The sequence below is a fragment of the Lampris incognitus genome, chromosome 9, assembly GCF_029633865.1.
Source record: "Lampris incognitus isolate fLamInc1 chromosome 9, fLamInc1.hap2, whole genome shotgun sequence".
Taxonomy (NCBI): domain Eukaryota; kingdom Metazoa; phylum Chordata; class Actinopteri; order Lampriformes; family Lampridae; genus Lampris; species Lampris incognitus.
This window is the reverse complement of record NC_079219.1, coordinates 54540110-54561768: the sequence shown is the minus strand read 5'-3', so window position 1 is coordinate 54561768 and position 21659 is coordinate 54540110. Positions and strand designations below refer to the sequence as shown.

The 21659-nt window shown below is 44.9% G+C and overlaps 1 protein-coding gene across 1 annotated transcript; it reads left to right on the top strand.

Moving 5' to 3' along the window:
• Window positions 1-10129: 10129 nt before the first annotated feature.
• On the top strand, window positions 10130-20316 carry LOC130117931 (serum amyloid P-component-like). The gene is made up of 5 exons (XM_056286199.1): window positions 10130-10180; window positions 10412-10466; window positions 15899-16001; window positions 16092-16389; window positions 19582-20316. The coding sequence occupies exons 2-5, from the start codon at window positions 10412-10414 to the stop codon at window positions 19798-19800; spliced, it is 675 nt and encodes a 224-aa protein (XP_056142174.1). The 5' UTR covers window positions 10130-10180; the 3' UTR covers window positions 19801-20316.
• Window positions 20317-21659: the final 1343 nt, after the last annotated feature.

The window sequence follows — 21659 nt, the reverse complement described above, 5'->3', positions numbered from 1 at the left end:
AGTCCGACTTGGGGAGACAGAAAGAAGATCTCTTTTTAACTGGGGATTACCTCGTCCCATAGAAAACCATTCATTCAAACGACGACGGCGGTCTGCTTAGCAAGAGGCCGGATACGGAATCACTTGACCGCTTTTCGAAACAGCCACGTACTCGATTTCAACGTCTGAAGTGTGAATCGTCCTACTTGTCAAGGTAAGGGTACCCGATGGCTGTAAGTGTAGATACTCAAGCCATCAGATCACTAGTTGCCTGTCGAATAAAATTACAAATGAAGACTCAGATTATTATCCCTGCCTGGGAGGGGGAATTCTATTTGGTCGTGTGTGTGTGTGGCAAATCTCGCATGCAACTGGACCTATAAGCCTAAAATGTTCATTGCAGTTATGACTGTCATCAAGCACCTCTTGTGGTTGCAGTCAACCTCTGAAAGACGTTTGTTCTCATGGCAGCTGGCCAACAGCGGATGCTAGGGCACCACCCCGCCACTCCCCACGGCCTAGACCTCCATTGCAAAACAAGTAATTACTCTGAAATATATAAAATTAGCAAGGTAAATTAGTGAGTAAAATGTATGCTCTACAACAAACGTAGTTTAAAAATGTTATTCCTTTTTCGGCTGCTCCCATTAGAGGGCGCCACAGCGGATCAACCGTTTCCATGGAGGTGTAAAAACCAGGTCCAGAAAGTAAAAGTCCAAACCATGTATTTGCTCCACTCATGCACTACACCAGCAGATTCTAGTCGACACCACTCCTCAACTAGGTAGGGAAAACTAGCTAATGAAATCAGCTGGTTTAGTAACATGGTTGGAGCAAATACACGGTTTGGACATTTACTTTCTGGACCTGGTTTTTACAACTCTGCATCTCTTCCTGTCCTCTGCATCTTCCTCTGTCACACCAGCCACCTGCATGTCCTCCCTCACCACATCCATAAACCTCCTCTTCGGCCTTCCTCTTTTCCTCTTCCCTGGCAGCTCCATATTCACCATCCTTCTCCCAATATACCCAGCATCTCTCCTCCACACATGTCTAAGCCATCTCAATCTTGCCGTCCAACCTGAGCGGTACCTCTAATATACTCATTCCTTATCCTGTCCTTCTTCGTTACTCCCAGTGAAAATCTTAGCATCTTCAACTCTGCCACCTCCAGCTCCGCCTCCTGTCTTTTTGTCGGTGCCACCGTCTCCAAACCATACAACATAGATGGTCTCACAACCACCTTGTAAACCTTTCCTTTAACTCTTGGTGGTACCCTTCTGTCACAAATCACTCCTGACACTCTTCTTCACCCACTCCACACTGCCTGCAGTCTCTTCTTCACCTCTCTTCTGCACTCCCTGTTACTTTGGACAACTGACCCCAAATATTTAAACTCACATGCCTTCATCACCTCTACTCCTTGCATCCTGACCATTCCACTGTCCTCCCTCTCATTCACGCATAGGTATTCCATCTTGCTCCTACTGACTTTCATTCCTCTTCTCTCCAGTGCATACCTCCACCTCTCCAGGCTCTCCTCAACCTCTCCTCTACTGTCACTACAGATCACAAAGTCATCCGCAAACATCATAGTCCACGGAGACTCCTGCCTGATCTCGTCTGTCAACCTGTCCATCACCATTGCAAACAAGAAAGGGCGCAGAGCCGATCCTTGATGTAATCCCACCTCGATCTTGAACCCATCTGTCGTTCCAACCGCACACCTCGCCACTGTCACACTTCCCTCATACATATCCTGCACCACTCCTACATACTTCGCTGCCACTCCGGACTTCCTCATACAATACCACACCTCCTCTCTCGGCACCCTGTCACACACTTTCTCTGAATCCATACAGACACAATGTAACTCCTTCTGGCCTTCTCTATACTTCTCCATCAACATTCTCAAAGCAAATATCACATTTGTGGTGCTTTTTCCTGGCATAAACCATACTGCTACTCGCTAATCATCACCTCTCCTCTTAACCTAGCTTCCACTGCTCTTTCCCATATCTTCATGCTGTGGCTGATCAACTCGGTAACTCTTGTTTAGAAAAGTGCTATATAAATAAAGTTTACTTACTTACTTATGTTGCTGTAGTTACTAGAGGTGGGACAATTCACAAATCTCACAGTTCAATATGTCTCGCGATTCAGGGCTCACGATTTCGATCCAGTACGATCCAGTGGACGCCTTGGTAAGCAAGAGACAAAACACCATTGCAGTTCTCTATTGTTCATTTATTTTAAGAATTAGGCCCAACATGTTGGCATCATCAAGGCATGTATTCAAACGTAACGCAAGTGCAAAAACTGTAACAAAATGTTATGACATATTTTCTTGTTGTGTAACACAGTTGCATTACTTTCAAACTTTAAACTTTAAAAACCACTAGAAAGACCAAGGCGGTCATTTTGACCGTTTTGGATTTTCAAAGTTTAATAACTGTGGAAAAAAAAGATACACACCTGTCGCTCCCTGAATGCTCCTAAAATTTCATATATTTGCATTAGTTTTAGATCAATTGCACACAAAAAAAGTTATGGTAAGCTGTACCTAAAACGACCATGAGCGGTCAAATTGACCGCGCATTATGTCACTATTCATGACGTGTGTTGTTTGTGTCATTTCCTTTGTAACGTTCAGCTCTTTTTTTACATTTCACGTTTTATAGGCCTTGTTACGTTTGTTAGATTAGCAATATGTGTTTTCCGTTTTGTTTTCAAGGTATTACTTCCAACATGTCTGGGTACAGCCGCCATTTCAGACGCACCATGACTACCACTGAGGCGTTGCAGTATTTACAGGCGTTGGACAGCGGCGATTTTAAACTGTTTGAACAATAATATTGTAACGATCACGGATGTGTAGACTCACCAGCCCGTTGGCTAACGGGTCGGACCCTTTAGTCAACTGGTTAGCGCAGTCGCCCGTGGTGCGAGTGACCCGTGTTCGTGTCCCAGCTGCGGCGGTTTCCTGGCTGCTACAGTATTAAAGTAGTTAAAATGTTGATTTTGGTGTCAATCATTTCCTAACAGATATACTGACATATGCAATGCATTAATATCTCAAGTGGGGATTTATCTTGACAGAAGAGTGAAATCCCGGTCATTCTAGTGTTAATAACACACGATCTCACGAAATGGGGAGCGTCTCGAACCATGAAGACCGTATCGAATGACTCGGAATTCGATCCAGTATCGTCCCACCCCTAGTACTTACTACAGCTCTGCACATCACCCTTATTCTTGAAAATCGGTACCAGTACACTTCTTCCTCACTCCTCAGGCATTCTCTCACTTTCCAAGACTGTGTTAAACAATCTAGCTAAAAACTCCACTACAATCTCACCTAAACATCTCCATGACTCCACAGGTATGTCATCTGGACCAACCGCCTTTCCACTCTTCATAGCTGCCCTCACTTCATCTTGCTAATCCACTGCACTTCCTGATTCACTATTCCCACATCATCCAACCTTGTCTTGCTCTCATCTTCTTCATTCATCAGCCCCTCAACGTACTCCTTCCACTTCTTTGCTCGGTTCGAAAAAGACAATATCAAATCCCCAGTCGGTTTCAAACTGTTGGGAGACCCACAGACTCTTGTTCTACACACTCCAGAGGTGCGACAGACTCTTCACAGCATCAACACACGGAAAGCAGCGGGGCCTGATGGTGTACAAGGGCGTGTACTCCAGGCCTGTGGTGACCAGTTAGCGGAGGTATTCACACACACTTTCAACCTCTCTCTATCCTTATGCATAGTCCCCGCATGCCTCAAATCCAGCACCATGATGCCTGTTCCTAAAAAAAACTGCGGTAACCTGTCCCAATAACTACTCGCCACTCGCTCTCACCCGTCATTTCAAAATGCTTTGAATGGCTGGTACTCACCCACATCAAAGACACTGTCCCAGCTGATCTAGACCAACACCAGTTTGCCTACCGGGCAAACAGATCGACTGAGGACACCATCTGTGTGGCTCTAAATACAGCCCTCTCTCATCTGGAAAGACCCAACACCTATGTCAGGATGCTCTGTTGATTACAGCTCGGCGTTTAACACCATCACACCAAACAAGCTGGTCGACAAACTCCACAAACTAGGACTGACTCCCTCCATATGCAATTAGATACTGGACTTCCTCGTCAACCACCCCCAGACTTTAACACTGGGCAAGCACACATTCTCCACCCTCATCCTGAGCACCGGTGTCCTCCAGGGTTGTGTGCTGAGCCCCCTCCACATCTATGCCAACCCATCCGCAACTCAAACACTATTGTTAAATTTGCGGATGATACGACAGTCATCAGGCTCATATCAGACAACAACGAAGCGGCATACAGGGAGGAGGCTCAGAACCTGACAATGTGGTGTGCTAACAACAACCTGGTCTTAAACACCAAAAAGACCAAGGAGATTATCATGGAGTATAGGACCCCCAAGAAGATCACACACAGTCCTGTGCAGATCAACAGATCATGGTTGTTGAAGCGTGCCCTTTCAAAGATGACATTCCTCTTGCTAACGCAGTGTGCACCGAAAGCTTCCGTGACTAATTTGTATGACGTTTTCTGTCTGTCTGTCAAAGGTAATACATTTGAAATATCTTCGGCGTCATCGCCAGCCACATATATAAAAGCATTAGCCTGAAATTCCTCTGATTGCTTGTCCAATCCTGACGCTACTCTGTTGCGTTCAAAACGCTTGATCCATTTCGGCCATTCATTGGAAGTCGAACTTGCCTGGCGGAGCTAACTGGGGCGCTAGCTGTGGCGCCGCTGCTCCTCCGTTCAAATTCCCTCCCTTTTTTCTGATGTCGTTTCATGTCATCAGGTTTAGTTCGTCTTTACTGTTGTTTTTCTTTTTCTTCTGACACCGTGTTACGTTAACAACAAGGCTGTGCCAGCGTTAATAACAATGAGCCGGAGAGCAGTGTACGATGCGTGAATGTTTTATTAAGACTCATGTGTAACACACAAATGGGTTCGTGTGGCAACAACAACACATCCTCCTCATCCTCCTCATCATCAGTTCCGTAACCTATGGAGGTTGTAGGAGCACAGCTGATGCCTCAACAAGATATTGAGTCATCATTGTGTTTCAGTAGGGGGAGTGCCTGGTGGTCCCTAACTCCTCTCCGGGAACGGATGGCTGCTGGTTCACAGAGGAACTCAGTCGCCCTTTGACAGTTTTTGTTTTTAGTCCTGCTGGGTCTCCACGCACCCCTCACAACAACCCAAGGGTTGAAGTGGGGGTGTCGGTTTAGTTGCCGACGACCCGACGGTTGCAGTTTAACGTCGTACCCAGGATAAAACCACAACACAGCTCAACGATAATCTTTACAGGCCAGTGACCACTATGCCTGAAAGGGTTAATAGCCGATAAGAGCAGGCTAATGCTGCATTCACATGCAATCTGGGAGACGGTAAATGGCAGTTGGCGAACCGGAATGGGAAAATCCACAAACTACACAATGGAACAGCAGGATGGGGGGGAATAAACTACATGGGCTGCTATGGTAATGATATACTATTGTTTGCAGAAAAAAATAAATTAAATTTTACAAACGTGTTTTGTCCATTCATCCATTATCCAACCACTTATCCTGCTCTCAGGGTCGCGGGGATAATGGAGCCTATCCCAGCAGTCATTGGGAGGCAGGCGGGGAGACGCCCTGGACAGGCCGCCAGGTCATCACACAGGGCCCACACACACACACGAACACACACACACACACATTCATACCTAGGGACAATTTAGTACGGCCGATTCACCTGACCTACATGTCTTTGGACTGTGGGAGGAAACCGGAGCACCCGGAGGAAATCCACACAGACACGGGGGGAACATACAAACTCCACACAGGGGACGACCCGGGACGACCCCCCAAGGTTGGACTACCCCAGGGCTCGAACCCAGGACCTTCTCGCTGTGAGGCGACCGCGCTAACCACTGCGCCACTGTGCTGCCTCTGTCAATTCATATACCTGTAAAATGACCTCGTCCAAATCCGCCACCCTTTCTGTTTTGTGATGTGCGATGTAACAACCAGTTGTAAATTCTGTCATGGAAGATGGCAAAAAGTTAAAATACTTTAACTTCGGACGACAGTGCCATCTGCCACTGCCATTATAGTTTGCCAGTGTCATGTGATTTTACCGTCTTGCTCCCATCCACAATAACAACTTCCGGTTTGCCGTCTGCCGTTTACCGGATTCCATGTGAGTGCAGCATAAGCTTGAAAAAGACCACCGCATAAAAGAATACAACTATGGAGGCGCTGAAGGATATAGGTTTTTGTTGTTGTTGTTGAGGGGTTATCTCACCTGAAAATGACCAAAACACTCACTCAGAGTGTTATTATAGGTGTCTGACAACATTGAGGAAAGGCTCTCTAGAGATAGACCCTTTGTCTTTACATTTCTCTTCTTCCGGTCTCTGTCGCAACATCCCTTTTACTGTTTCTACCATCTGCGTGCGGGGAGGTGGTTTCGGGTGTTTACAGGAGAAGCGATCGCGCCGAGTCTGATCAGAGCTGACCTCTCATTTGCAGGAGCACGGCTTGAGACATGGGGGGGGGGGGACTACCTGCAATCGTTTATTTCCAAAGTCATGGCTGAATATTTAGCTGATCTCGACCATGTGGGCGAGGCGTTTGAATTCGATGGCCCCGGAGTATACGGATGAAGAGCGCCGAGCATTGAAACGAGGCCGAGGAAAGAGCGCGGGGGACCGGGGGGGTGGGAGGGGTGGGTGGGGCAACAGGCAGAGGAGGGTGGGCCAGCTTGGACTGGTAGTAGTCATCAACCGAAACTGCTTTTGTGGGTAATCCCGCGTAATTTTCGTAACGTCCGAGCGTAACCGCGCCCCACTCAGACAGCAAATCAGACGAGGAAAGTTTACAAAAACTTAAAACGACAATATTTTGAACTTTGGATTGAAAGTAATTTCTAATACGTTTCAGATGTTTACTATTACTACATAAGACCCCAAATTGCACAGTCTACTGCAGATTTGGGTTTCCGGTGGCTTTAATAAGAGATTTATTACATTTGCTGCTTTTTGTATGAAGCGGGAACATCGAGTACCGTACTTTTGACAAAAAAAAGAAGCTTATTTTTGTGGTAAACATCGCAGTACATACCAAACACGTATTTTCCCATGCAGCATAAATGCACCGATCATACACAATCCCCGCCCCTGCTCTGCGCTACGGACGCAATTCTGACAGTCGTGCCTCGACACGCCACACAACCTCCCACCCTGCGGCTTCCCAGGTGCCAGACTTCTCACCGCGTAGTGCGGCTCAAACTAAATCCTCCGCGAGACGCACACAGGATCACCAGAGTTTATGGAGATTGCCAATGAATTTAAATCCTCTTTAGTATTTTCTAATGTAGACTTGGGCCCTTTCTGCAGATTGCTTTCGCCTCGCTATCGCAACACACAAATTCTCCCCCTGCTCACTTCCTTGATGCGCTCTCATGGGAGCGCACAATCACGCGCACACACAATCACACACACACACACACACACAATCACATACACACACACACACATACACACACACACACACACACACTCACTCTGTCTTTTCTACTCATTACAACAGTCACTTCCTGCATTCATGTCTCGCATCAGGACTGATTTAATTTAGTTTTATTGTTATTTCCCTTGTCTGTTTATACCTCTTTATTGTGTTGTTCTTCCATTTTCCACCATGGCTTCTCTCTTATGGTTTTGATGCCATTTTCCAATCCACTTTAGTTTTTTCTTGCCTCCTTTATGTGTTCTGATTCAGTTCTTTTGTTTCTTCTGAATGGATTTTTTTTTTTTACAAGCCCCCTCGGGTTGATCTTTTTTTTTTTTTAATTTAACTTGCATGAATTAGCTATCGCCTCTCCCTTTTATTATGTGTATTGTCGTTACTTTGTTTACTTTTTCACTTTGCATTCACGTTTGATCAATGGTGCATGTAAACTAAGTTGAGAATAAGACAAAACGTCTCTCACCTTGTCTGACGCTGCCCTGCAAACAGGTTTTGGGCCAAAGGTGAGCCTTGGCAGCAGTCACGGTACCCCCCCCCCCCCCCACAATTGTACTTTGCCAATTACCCCAATCTTCCGAGCCATCCCGGTTACTGCTCCCCCCCCCTCTGCTGAGCTGGGGAGGGCTGCAGACTACCACATGCCTCCTCCGATACATGTGGAGTCGCCAGCCAGATAGCATCTGGATGTGGGCTACTTCAGGCAATGAGGCGGCACTGATGGCCTTCTTCTGGCCCTGACAAAATGGACGTGAGCCTGAAGTGCATGTATAATAGCAAATATGGCCCAAATATGCCAAATCAAATGTGGGCCTTTTCTGGCAAAGATGCGGTGCTCTCGGCAACATGTAATCTGGATGTGACCCTGAAGTGGCCCGTGTGGTAAATGGTGAATATGGCCCAAATATCACAAAACAAATATGGGCCACCTCTGGCAAATATGTGGCACATGCGGCCTTGCTATGGTTTGGTTCTGGCCCAGATCTGGCAAAAAAGAGCGGACCGCCCATGTGCCATCGTTCCACGTGGTATGTGGGCCGGATGAAAGTGTTGTGTGGGGCGAGTCCGGGCCACAGCAAGTTTGCTATCCGGGCAGCCGCTTCTTTTCACCTGACAGTGACGAGTTTCACTAGGGGGACGTAACACGTGGGAGGATCACGCTATTCCCCCCCGCCCCCGAACAGGCGTCCCGACCAACCAGAAGAGGCGCTAGTGCAGCGACCAGGACACATACCCACATCCGGCTTCCCAGCCGCAGACACGGCCAATTGCGTCTGTAGGGATGCCCGACGAAGCCGGAGGTAACACGGGGGATTCGAACCGGCGATCCCCGTGTTGGTAGGCAGCGGAATAGACCGCTACGCTACCCGGATGACCTAGCATTCACAGTGTTGACCCGTGATCACGCTGCACACCCTTGACAACAGCGGACACTGGACTCAGTAGTCTATGAAGATCTGTGTGGTACATATGGACAGAAAGGTGTCCCCCCCCCCTAAGGGAGGATGGCAACGACTGTTTGGTGGGGATCAAATCTGCCCTCGGGCTGCACGGGCATCAGAGGAGGCTGAGGTGACTGCAGATGCTTCCATCCCGGCAGAACCATGGGGGAAAAGACACTATAATTGGATGTTAGGCAGAGACGGGGGCCCTGTGTGATGTTCTCTGTCAGTCAGACATATTCAGCTCCCTCACAAAACCACAATCAACGAAAGGCAAATGCGCGACACAATGACAGCCTTGATAAATGCTATTATGTAAATGACTGGTTTGGTGTTTTGTCTTTTACACGCTGCTTTGTGCTTTCGATCCCAAGTTCCTTTACCGCACGTCAGAATTTCAGAAAATTTCCACCCTTGTTTGGCTTAACGAGGGGGGGGGGGAAAGTGACGAAACAAAAAAGCCAGGATGATTTCCAAAGACGGAAGGTCATCACAGTAAATTCAGAGAACTTGGAGGCAGACATGTTGAAATACATCGGGGAGTGGTCAGGCTTCGTCATTATAGACCTAACCGACACTCGTGTTTGTGTCTCTGTATACAGATGCCTTGTTCTATTCACTTCATTTGGCTGGATCGTCTATGTTCTACTACCCATCCATCCATCCATCCATCCATTATCCAAGCTGCTTATGCTGCTCTCGGGGATGCTGGAGCCTATCCCAGGACTCATTGGGCGGCAGGCCGGGAGACACCCTGGACAGGCCACCAGGCCATCACACACACACACCCAGAGACCATTTAGTACGGCCGATCCACCTGACCTGCACATCTTTGGACTGTGGGAGGAAACCGGAGGAAACCCACGCAGACACGGGGAGAACATGCAAACGCCAAACAGAGGACGACCCCTACGGTTGGACAACCCCGGGTGTTCGAACCCAGGCCCTTCTTGCTGCGAGGCCACCGTGCTAACCACCGCGTTCTACTACCCGCCAAGAGGGGGGAGGCTTATGAAGAACAGGGGCTTTCAGCCTGAATCTTGTCGCGTCAGTGACACAAAAACTTGTGCAATACTGGAATTGCCGATGTGAGGATAAAGGGCGGAAACAGCCACCAGAATGAGGAAGCAGGAGGTTAAATAAGCCGATTCCCCCCCGTTCGCCGCCTCACACGGTACCCGCACGGACGCAGACAACACGGTAAGAGGAAAACACGATGCCCTGCCAGATGTATAAAAAAAAAAAGGGAACTTGCCAGACAGTACGGGCTATTGTTTCTTATTTCAGCCATTTTTTTTTAACTTTCACCAACTACATGGCAGCAGACAAGGGCAGAAAATGTACTGTCTCGCTACTAGCGTTTACTGTTAGGCGTTCTCATTTTGTACTACAGCATGTAAAACCGTTTAACGCCGGTCTTCTTCGCACTAGATGAAGATCCTTGTATTCCTGGTGATGCTGACGGTGTGTGCGGCGACGCCTCAAGGTAGGTCGCTTACCTCCGCGGGGTCCGCGTATGAACCCGGGGATCTACAAATCACACCCACCGGATTCTTCTGAAAGCTCAACACACTTTAAGTCACACAAAATCGTGTCACATCTGAACAGAGGTTGCTTGAATTCACTGTGCGACATGGGGATATTTGACTGAACGGGGTTTCAAATGAATAAAATAAGTAATCTGATTGGAAATAAAAGTAACTAGAAAAATGCCCTTCCACAGAAAAAGCGTGTGAATGCTGAGCTGCTGAAAGAAATGGCGAAAGCACTGCTGAAAATGGATAAATGGGAAAAGTCAGAAAGTCGCTAGCCTACCTGAAATACCCGTGAAACTGAAACGTGAAACGGCGGAATATTTTAAAAGTTTTAAAGGTATAAAAAACTGAAAGATTTGCCGTAATGTGCTAAATACATGAATAGTTTGATTGCTGAATGGTTTCTGTGGTTTTAAAGTATGAAAAAGTGGAAGTGGTGCAAAGATTTCAAAGTGCTCCCAGTCCCGTTACAAACACACACAACAAGGCTGTAACAAAACTTGCAAGCATTTGCAGCAGTGGTTTATGTATGGAAAAGGGTTGAATAGTCTGAAATATGTGACCCCCCGCTGGCAAAAGAGTCCCCAAGTAGGCCTATAGGTCATTGAACTGCAAAACCTGACCTGAACATTGTTCTTCTAAAGGAAGAAAACAGAGCTACAGTACATCAGAAGAAATGGCCTTTATTTGTCACGTGACGTCAACGTCCCCTTCAAACATGGTCCCACATATAGTATCTCATGTTAAATAGCCTACTATTTCCACTGCAAATTTACAAAACAAAACAACATATTACATCACTTTGTACGAGGTAAAAAGTTGAATTTTGTGAAATTAAAAAAGTATAATCATAGGGAAATGAATTTCCAAAATAGAACTGTAGATGAATATTGTAAATTGACAAGTTCTGGAAATCATTCCGGACAGAGGGAGGGATGGTCTCGTTACGCTAGAAAAATTGTGACTGTAGCCTACCGACAAACTTGATATGTGATGTCACAATAGGACTGAACATTCTAACAGGCAAAATGTATGGCACAATTGCTAAACTTTAGAGCTGAATTGTTCAAAAACTATAAAATATTTTTAAAATCTGAATAGGATTCTGAAAGAGCGGAATGTCCTGAACTGTTTAAGCTTTAAATGGGGTTTCTAGCTCAAAACATGAAGGAGGAGATACAGTTCAAAGGTGACGAGGGTTTCAACCTTTCCCCATAGACTTCCATTGTTTTGAAAAAGTAGAAAAAACTTAATATGTCTAAAAGTATAAAAGATTTAAAAAAAAAAAACGAAATGTGAGCCTTAATGGGCTTAAGGAGGTGAACATTTTGATACCTGAATGGTTTCAGTGGCTAAAAGTATGAAGGAGTAAAAGAGGTGGAAAGGTTGCAAAAGTCCCCCACTGACTCCCATTCAAAAAATGGCTGAAAAAAGTTGGAATATTTCAAAAAAGTTCAAAAGGTATGAAAAATCTGAAAGGGGAGCAATAATGTCCTTAATGAGTTGAACATTTTGATCGTTGAATGGTTTCAGTAGCTAAAAGTATGAAGGAGCTACAAAGTGTCAGGAAATGGGCGGAAGAAAAATAAATAATTAAAGAACTGTAAAGCAGTAGTGTGAATACTAAATATGCAGTTGTGTGTGTGTGTGTGCACCTACATGCACATATATACACACGTCCATTTTATGTATATGTTCATTTCTAAATCTGTACTATGCATAACATATTGTAATTTAATTTATATAATAGTATATATTATACAATTACAATTATACATTGCAATGCTATGATGTAATTCTCTCTATCCCCATTTTTTTTTATTCATAATTTAAGCTTATAAAGAAATCATTCTGGTAATCTCATGAGGAAGCCAACCAGTATTGATACAGCTGAAACGTGTATGAATTCGTCTGCGTACATCAGGGGTGGGGATCTCTCGGAATCTCACGATTCGATTTCGATTCTTGGGGGTTGCGATTCGATTCAAACTCGATTTTCGATTCAGAAGGATTCCCGATTCAAAATCCATTCTAGATTTGGCACATAGGGGGGGTGCCAATTTCTGGATCTACTCCAGTCCGCTGCGCGCTAAGAAAGGCGGTGTGGCAAATTACAGCACGGAAGCAGACTACAGTGTGTATAAGATTATGTAGTTTTTATGTTTGAAAAGGTTATATCAACCCGATTGCAATAATGTGAACGCACAAAGGCAAACCTAACCTTTCTCAGTAAAAAGCCGACGTGATGGTATGTCGTACTTTGGCTCAACTGTCTCTGGATCATAAATCTAAAGCCTTCATTGTCGACTATGCTGTAGGGGCGCAGGTGGAGCTAGTTTATTTATTTTGCCCATTCAGAACTGGCTGGGAGTTTGGTAAGGCGGTGCAGTGTGTATTGGTTGTGTGTTAATGTTGCAGGAGGTCGTTGTTCCACTTCTTTCAACTCTCGGGGATGGTGTCTGGATGCTGGGCGATGGTGTCTGGATGCTGGGCGATGGTGTCTGGATGCTGGGCGATGGTGTCTGGATGCTGGGTGATGGTGTCTGGGTGCTGGGGGATGGTGTGAGACCCAACATTTGCAGTGTTCCCAAAACACTTCCAACTTTCCTTTTGCAAATCTTGTGTACTGAATGAGTCACGTCGAGCTCCTTCCTCCCCGGGAGATGGTAAAATCCAAAATGGGCCCATACGCTTGCCTTCAATGATGCCTCCATTTTTAGAAAGGCTACCAAGAGCTAACGTCAGCAGCGACTGACTAGCCGCTGCCGTGTTTTCCGGAAGCCGGAATAACAAGCGAGGAGGCTACCGAAGAATTGGGAGTTGTTTTTTGCTATTACGCATGTGTTTGAACTTACAAAGCCAGTCCTCTGTGATAAGGATATTCTTAAAAAAAATTACTTCTTGTGTAAAAATGTCTCATTTTTAGACACCTAAACCTTCCTAGAAATAGGATGATCAGGTGCGTCTGGGCACAAGCTGATGAAATGAGCCCAGCTTGATTTAACTTGTTAAATCCTCTTTACTCAGTGAAGCTAAAATGGAGGAGTCGGGCATAAAAATGGACTTTTTTAGCTACGGATTGTGTATTTGAGGAACATTTGGCAAGAAAAATGATTTACATAGAAATGCATTTGAACGGCGCATAATAGCAGATGTCAGGTTCCATACAAATTTTTTTTTGTTTTGGCACAAAATGCCCCAAGCCACAAGGGGGATCGTCCAGGAATGGTTCTTCTATTAGAGTCAAACCAATTCATTTCAAGATTAATGCCCCAAATCACAGTTACAGAGAGAAACAGGTAATGCCCTCTCTCCTTTAACCCTCAAGTTGGGTAAAGAAAACTTTTTTCCCCAAAGGAAAAGTTTCTTCAGGAAAAAATACAACGGGAGAAGCCTCGGAAACGGTTCCAGAGGAGGGTTCCTGTTCCGGGGGCAGACAGGCAGAATAGAGACCAAGAGTAGACGATGCGGTAACAGATCTAGAAATAAGGCACCTTACGGGACGGTTTGTATTTATTGACATTAGGTTGTGTGTCTTGATGCATGCTCAGTAATCCAGGTAAGAAAATCAAAGAAGGCTGAATCAGTTCATCTGGACACAACGTTTATTGACAGATACGTTTCATCACTCAGCTAAGTGACCTCTTCATCGCAACTGACTGCAGGTGTCCCCACCCGTATAAACAACACAGTACAATACAGTTGCCTAACGACCGAAACCAATGACCAGTTTCATATGCAAATATGGGTGTGCTCATTAACTAGAGTTTCGATGGCCATGTGTACTAGTCACAGAGGGTTGGGGAATAGCTGCAATCACAGCATTGTAACACAGCGACAGATGTACGCTTACCCCCCCCCCCCCCCCCCGTTCAGGGATGGTTATTCCCTCTTAACATAGATGGCCTCTTTGATTCCCCTGTTCAAACCAGCATTCCTCCCTATCAGCGTCTGTTTAGTTTCCCCAATGTACAAGTCACGGCAATCCTCCTGGCACTGAACAGCGTACACTATATTGCTGTTTGTGCCGGGGGACCCGATCCTTGGGGTGGACCAACTTCTGGCGCGGCGTGTTTTGGGGTTTGAAAGTAACTGAGATATTATATATATATATATAAGCAACTGACCATATTTGCATATGAAACTGGTCGTTGGTTTCAGTCTTTGGGCACTGTATTGTACTGTATAGTTTATAAGGGTGAGGATACCTGCAGTCAGTTCACACTGAAGAGGTCACTTAGCTGAGTGATGACACGTATCTGTCAATAAACGTTGTGTCCAGATGAACTGATTCAGCCTTCTTTGATTTTCTTACCTGGATTATTGAGCATGCATCAAGACACGCAATCACTGAGATTTTGCATTAGTTTATCCACTTGAAATGTGATGACGATGCGATTCTGCTGGACAATCAATCAATATTACAACAGAACATTGTTCCAATGTAGTTGTCAAAGTTCAAGTACTTTATTTGTCACAGGAGGAAGAGAGAATTACAGCTGCTGACTCTGATTTTCTAGGACTACAAACAAGTTGTAGCAGCCATTGTGGCTGGTGTGCCATCAACTCAGCAGTTAACGGTTCCCACCCTTCTAAAAATGCCTTGCTTGGACCAAAGCTCCAGTTTCCTCCCACAGTCCAAAGACATGTAGGTCAGCTGAATCAGCCGTACCAAATTGTCCCTAGGTGTGATTGTGTGTATGCGTGTTTGTGTCGGCCCTGTGATGGACTGGTGGCCTGTCCAGGGTGTCTCCCCGCCTGCCGCCCAATGACTGCTCGGATAGGCTCCAGCATCCCGTGACCCCAGTTGGGATAAGTGGCTTGGATAATGGATGGACCAAAGCTAATGCAGAGAGTCCAAACTTCCTCAAACTGCAACGCCACATTGTTCTACAGTTATATGGACTGTCTGTCCAACAGAAGTGTCACCACATCGGCATCACATTTCAGTCCCTCCTTCCTGCTGGAGTTGATTCCAACATGTTGCCACTGAACCAGGGAGCGACCACAAAATTAAACAGCGGTATATGGAGAATCAAGAGCTTCTCCAGCCATGGTCAAGACGCCAGTTAGCACGGTGTAACCTGGATAACGACTTCATAATGGAGAAATGTTATGGACTCCGACTTTAATTACAACATATCTGATTTGTTCAGGGCTTCAGAAAGAAATACAAGTTTGCAAATGTCCCTATTTTCTACATTTTATTTGATGTTTAAAGATTATTGTACTCTCGTTAAAATAACCTTACAGAATACTTGTGGGAAAAAAAATTCTACTTGATATCAAACTTCTGTTTCTGATGCAGGATTTTTTTTTTCCATATTCAATTCACACAAGCATGTTACATTCTTTTGTTAAATCTGTCGTTCTGTTGGTTCAGACCTTTCAGGTAAAATGTTCATCTTCCCAGAAGAGACCAATACAGCCCAAGTAAAGATAGAAACATCAACAGAGAATTTCAGTGCGGTCACCATCTGTCTCAGGTAATGTTAAAGTGTAGGGCATAATGAAGCCCATGGTATTGCTGATTGTGACGGCACGATGTGTGGTAATTAATTTTTGTGTACCTCCAGGGCCTTCACAGACCTCGCCAGAAACCACGCCTTGTTTTCTCTGTCAACGCCCTCCAGTGCCAATGATTTTTTGATTTTCAAGAGGACCGTCGCTGATGAGATCCAGCTACACATCAAAAACACCTTTCAGAACGTGAGAGGGCTGGAATACAAGCCGAACACCTGGCATGCTGTCTGTGCCACTTGGGATGCTGTTTCTGGGCTGGGACAACTGTGGCTGGATGGGAAGTCCAGTGTTAAGAGGTTCTTCAGCTCAGAATCCAATATCATGGGAACCACAGTCATCACATTAGGACAGGTAGTGTCGAGTTGCAACGTTTAAACTCTATCTAACTTGATTTTTAACCTATAATCTTATAATAACTGGCCGTTTGCAACATTTCTCTAAGTTCTGCCTCCCACCACTGTTTCTTTGTCTACAAAACAACACGGCAAAATAACTGGCAAAATTACTGTACGGTGGCAGAGTGGTTAGCGCTGTTGCCTAACAGCAAGAAGGTCCTGGGTTCGAACCCCGGGGTTGTCCAACCTTGGGGTCATCCCAGGCCGTCCTCTGTGTGGAGTCTGCATGTTCTCCCCGTGTCTGCGGTGGGTTTTCTCCGGGTGCTCTGGTTTCCTCCCACCATCAAAAAGACACGCATGTCAGGGTTAATAGTCCTGTCTGTGCCCCAGACTGAGGCATGGCGAGATGAACTGGAGTTGGTCCCCGGGTGCTGCACGGCGGCTGCCCACTACTCCTAGCTACACAGCTAGGATGAGTTAAATGCAGAGCGTAATTTCCCTACAGGGATAATTAAAGTACATCAAAATCAAAAAAATCAAATCAAATCGAAAAATCAAAATCTGCCTGTTGAGGGTTTTTTTTTCTATTAAGTCACAAGTGTGGTCCTCTACAAAAATTAATCCAGAGAAAGCACTTTTAAGGTTAGATTTGTGTTTCAGGGAAGGTATAGAAAATGCATTGCCTTTGAGTCACTCGCAATAACATACATATGTTCCACAGTTTTCCAAAGACACCTTTTAATCATCATTTGCCTTGTTTTTAAATATGTATTTTTAATAATCTAGCATGATCTATTTATGCTGCATAGAAGATGCTCTGTTGCTATTGGTGTGGTGTTGGAGCAGTGAAGAATCAAAGACCTTATAGAGAGAGAAAGCTGAACCACAGCTGTTGACTGCAGCGAAACAGAAAAAAGAATGCAGTTCAATGCTTTGAGCATCGGGGGCAGTGTTGAGCATCTGCTAAAAAGAGTAGAATACGTGACAGTGAGTGGAGCTAAATGCTACAGAATAATCATCACAGTCTGTTTCAAAATGTTAGTAACTGGACTATCCCTGTCACTGATACACATCATAAAGTTAATAATGAATACACAGTCATTATCAGCTGACATGCAATTGATGTTTGTGGTATGTTTTCACTTTCAGAACATTTCCACTAGCATGAGGCTACATAATGTTGTTTGATTAGCTGGCTCATGAGCGTTCAAGCAACAATCTCCAAGATTCTCGCTTAAACAAATGTCCATTAAGTTACTATATTTCGCCGAACAAGGTGATACAATAACGATTCAGCCCATCGGCCACTTTTGAAAGTCCTTACATTTGCTGTAAAACAGAGAAATACACACGTGCCTGTCTGTGGCGGCGAAAATCCCATGCATCGCTCTGCTGTCTTGCCGTTTCACTTTGCTGTTTAGCCATCTCTACAATCTGCTGCATAAGGTTGGTAGATGGACTTGATGGACCTGGGCTCTGCAACAAGGATGCAAGGCTGCTTGACTGGCTTGCTTCCTTGTTGCAGAGCCCAGGTCCATCAAGCCCATCTACCAACCTTATGCAGCAGATTGTAGAGATGGCTAAACAGCAAGACAGCAGAGCAAAACGGCTAAGCCTCAGACAGAGCTCCGAGAACAAGTCCTGCTAAGAACCACTCCCCAGACCTCACTCCATTCCTCGACAGCCGCATAATGGCAACAGTCACCTTAGGCTCACCCCCAAAAGGCAGTGAGGGGAGTGCAGCCAGCCCCCGATGAATGCCGTCCCTATCAAAGGCTCGAGGATACTGAGGTCTCAGATCAGAGCTCTTCTCTCCTAGACGCGCACTCATCCACTCTTATAACTGCCAATAAACTGGTAAAAGGAAGTTCTGCCTCCTCTGTGTTTGACCAACACACCTTGGCGACGGCTATCTTACCAGAACCACGTAGTCTCACCTACAAACTGTACAGGTACTGACCCAGTATACGTCAACCAGCAGTGATTGGTCCGTCAGAGAAGAAAGGCAGAACAAACGCCGTGTGTTCTGGTGTTGCGGCGGACAAACTACAGGTAGTCCCCCGGGTTACGAACGACTTCCGTTTTGGAGTCTGTTCCTAAGTCGAATTTGTATGTAAGTCGGAACAGTTACGTACAGTTCACATCTAGCGTCAATTAGCCAAATGTTTGTCTTAGTATAGAGAAAATATTTTACCTAAAATATCATTAATATAATAATGTAGTTGTAGTGGATTTATGGACATAATTCATCATAGCTTGTGTGTATGAAGTTGACGTGCTCCCTTCAAGGGCTCAGGGTGTGGCCATGGTGACGCAGCGCCATGTGGTTGGTTGGGGTGGTGTATATAAGGAAATAAACGACACGCGGCGTGATGGTCAAAGAGAGAAAAGCTGTTCATCTCTGACAGTAGTTATAATCCACTCTGTGCATAACTGTAGTCCACTGACTTCTGGTTTCTACTGCAGCGGTCATACCAGTTTCCTGTTTGTTGACGCGCGCTATTGACAATGGCATGGATAAATGTCAACGACATGCAAAGAATTGTTGACAAACTTCCCCCTTGTAGATGAGGATACTTATCCTCATAATTGTGGATGTAACTTGATGTGTACAACTTGAAACTTCTCACCCGTTTGCTGGTAGGTGCAGGTGAAAGTTTGTCGACAATTCTGTGCATGTCTTTGACATTCATCCATAAATGGGTAACACGTGAAAATTTTAAGTCAAAACACAACGCACACAACAACGTTTACGCGATCTGACTTAAAATGGCGACGACAGCATGGCATTGTTCTCCCTCGGGCCAACAAACCGCGTATTACGCGCAGTGTTTTGAGCGTCGCACAAAGTAGTCCGTCCATTTGTCGGTACGAACCATTGTATGTAACTCGATTTTTTAAAATAATAGGCTTTACGGAGATCGGTTCGTAAGTACGGGAGTTCGTATGTCGAGCGTTAGTAACCCGAGGACTACCAGTAGTTATCGGTTTTAGTGCTCACATTAGGCCCGTGGAAATGGCTTCAGAAAATTCGTGAGGCTAGAACATCTCACTTCTACACAATCTCTGGTAGGATGTTGGAGGAAATACAGACAATTGCTAAGCGCCAGTTGGTGGCTCACTGTGTCAAATTTTATTCTACAAATGGTAAATTGTGGTATAATGTTGCAGCCAATAATCTTAATTTTTTTTTGTTCAACCCCTCCAGGAGCAGGACAACCACGGTGGGGGATTTGATAGCAAACAGTCCTTTGTTGGCATGCTCGCCGATGTTAACCTGTGGAACTACGTTCTCTCACCATGCGAGATCCACGACTATACAGATGGCCTCAACTTCACCCCAGGAAACGTGGTCAATTGGCGGGCGCTGGAATTTGAGATTATAGGAAGGGTGCTGCTTGAAAATAAGCAAGTTAACTGTGACTGAACCACAAGTTTCAGCCACCTATGTTACATTAGTAGACCTCATCATTGGTAGGAAAGAGAATGGTTACCCAAGCCGCTATGTAAGATCTTTTTCTACTGTCTTTTATAGATCATATCATGGTACCAATAATTAGAATGTTTTTTTCTGCATTATATCCTCTGCTCTTCCAACCAATTGTTTAGGTAGGTGATTTTTGTTTAGATGAAGTTTCATTGTTGAGCGTTCAATATTGTCACTGAACACCTTAAATATTCGCTTTTTTTTTTACACAAAGACTAAATCTAAGCCAATTATAAAACTGTCTTTGCTGTTATTATAACCTGGAAATGACTGTATCACGGTACATACTAGACGTTCACTCAACAGAGATAGCTCAACAACCAGTTATAATAATTACAAAGGAAATCACGGGCGACTACCTGTGTTCTTGGAGACCATAGAAATTTGGAAATTCTAAGAATGAGTCTGAGGTTCCCTTGTGAAAATATGTTACTCAATTAAAGAAGACAAGATCCATCTGCGTGGTATGGTTGATTGTTGTACCAACTGTAGAGGAGACCACTGAGTCTGGCTCAAATCTTAAATACCCTGTAATTAGCCAGCGAGTGATATAAGATGGATCTTCATCACAGGGACAGTATAGGGTCCTGCGTGAGTTGTAATTCCTCCCTCACAGAAGTCTACAGTGGTAAGTGTGATGCCTCTTCTCAGGAAGAGACACCACACCATAGGCCAACACGAAATGGATTTGTTTTATTGAGGTAGGTCCTGTAATATACATTTCAAGCACCACATGTAAAATTACAGCGATCAATTCATGCAGGATGAAACAAATACAATGTTAATTACAACCCAGATTTAAACATCAATCTTAATTACTTTGCCATTTTATTATTTAGGGCAAATGGTATGGAGCCAGACAGCAGTCCATATAATTTGAATATTAATTCAATATATCGGAATTTTTGGTGGAGTATTTCATTAATTGGGATTTCTAAATTAGACCTTTTTAGTTTTTAATATTGGAATAATAATAACGGATGGTTTCATGGTATCAGCAGAGAAAATTAAGTAAAATAAAACCATCCATTATCGTGCTTAAGTCTTGTCCAAATCTGACAAGGTGTCTTGCTCTTGAATCAATGGCTTCAATCAGCGGTGCAGTAGAATAATAATGGTCACAGGATAAATTATCTCTTAAGTGACACAACAGAATGTTCATAAACAATGGACAAGCCTATGCGGTCTATGATGGTCAGCGATGGCAGAAAGTAGGCTTCTCGCAAGGAAGAAATATTCAATCAGGATTTTTTAGTGTGATTGAAAAAACTGCTAGTACCAAAATAATGATATTTGCAACTGGAAAAGATATGATCAACTGCTGGTAAAATGTAATCTAATAACCAAGAAACAATGAACACATTCATGGGGCATTCGGGTGGCGTGGCAGTCTATTCCGTTGTCTAACAGCAAGGGGATCGCGGGTTCGAATCCCTGTGTTACCTCCAGCTTGGTCGGGTGTCCCAACAGACACAATTGGCCGTGTCTGCGGGTGGGAAGCCGGGTGTGGGTATGTGTCTTGGTTGCTGCACTAGTGCCTCCTCTGGTCGGTTGGGGCGCCTGTTCAGGGGGGAATAGCGTGATCCTCCCACGCACTATATCCCCCTGGCAAAACTTCCCATTGTCAGGTGAAAAGAAGCGGCTGGCGACTCCACACGTATCGGAGGAGGCATATGGTAGTCTGCAGCTCTCACTGGATCGACAGAGGGGGTGGAGCAACGACTGGGACGACTCAGAACAGTGGGGTAATTGGCCAAGTACAATTGGGAAGAAACCCCCCCCAAAAAAAGAATGAATAC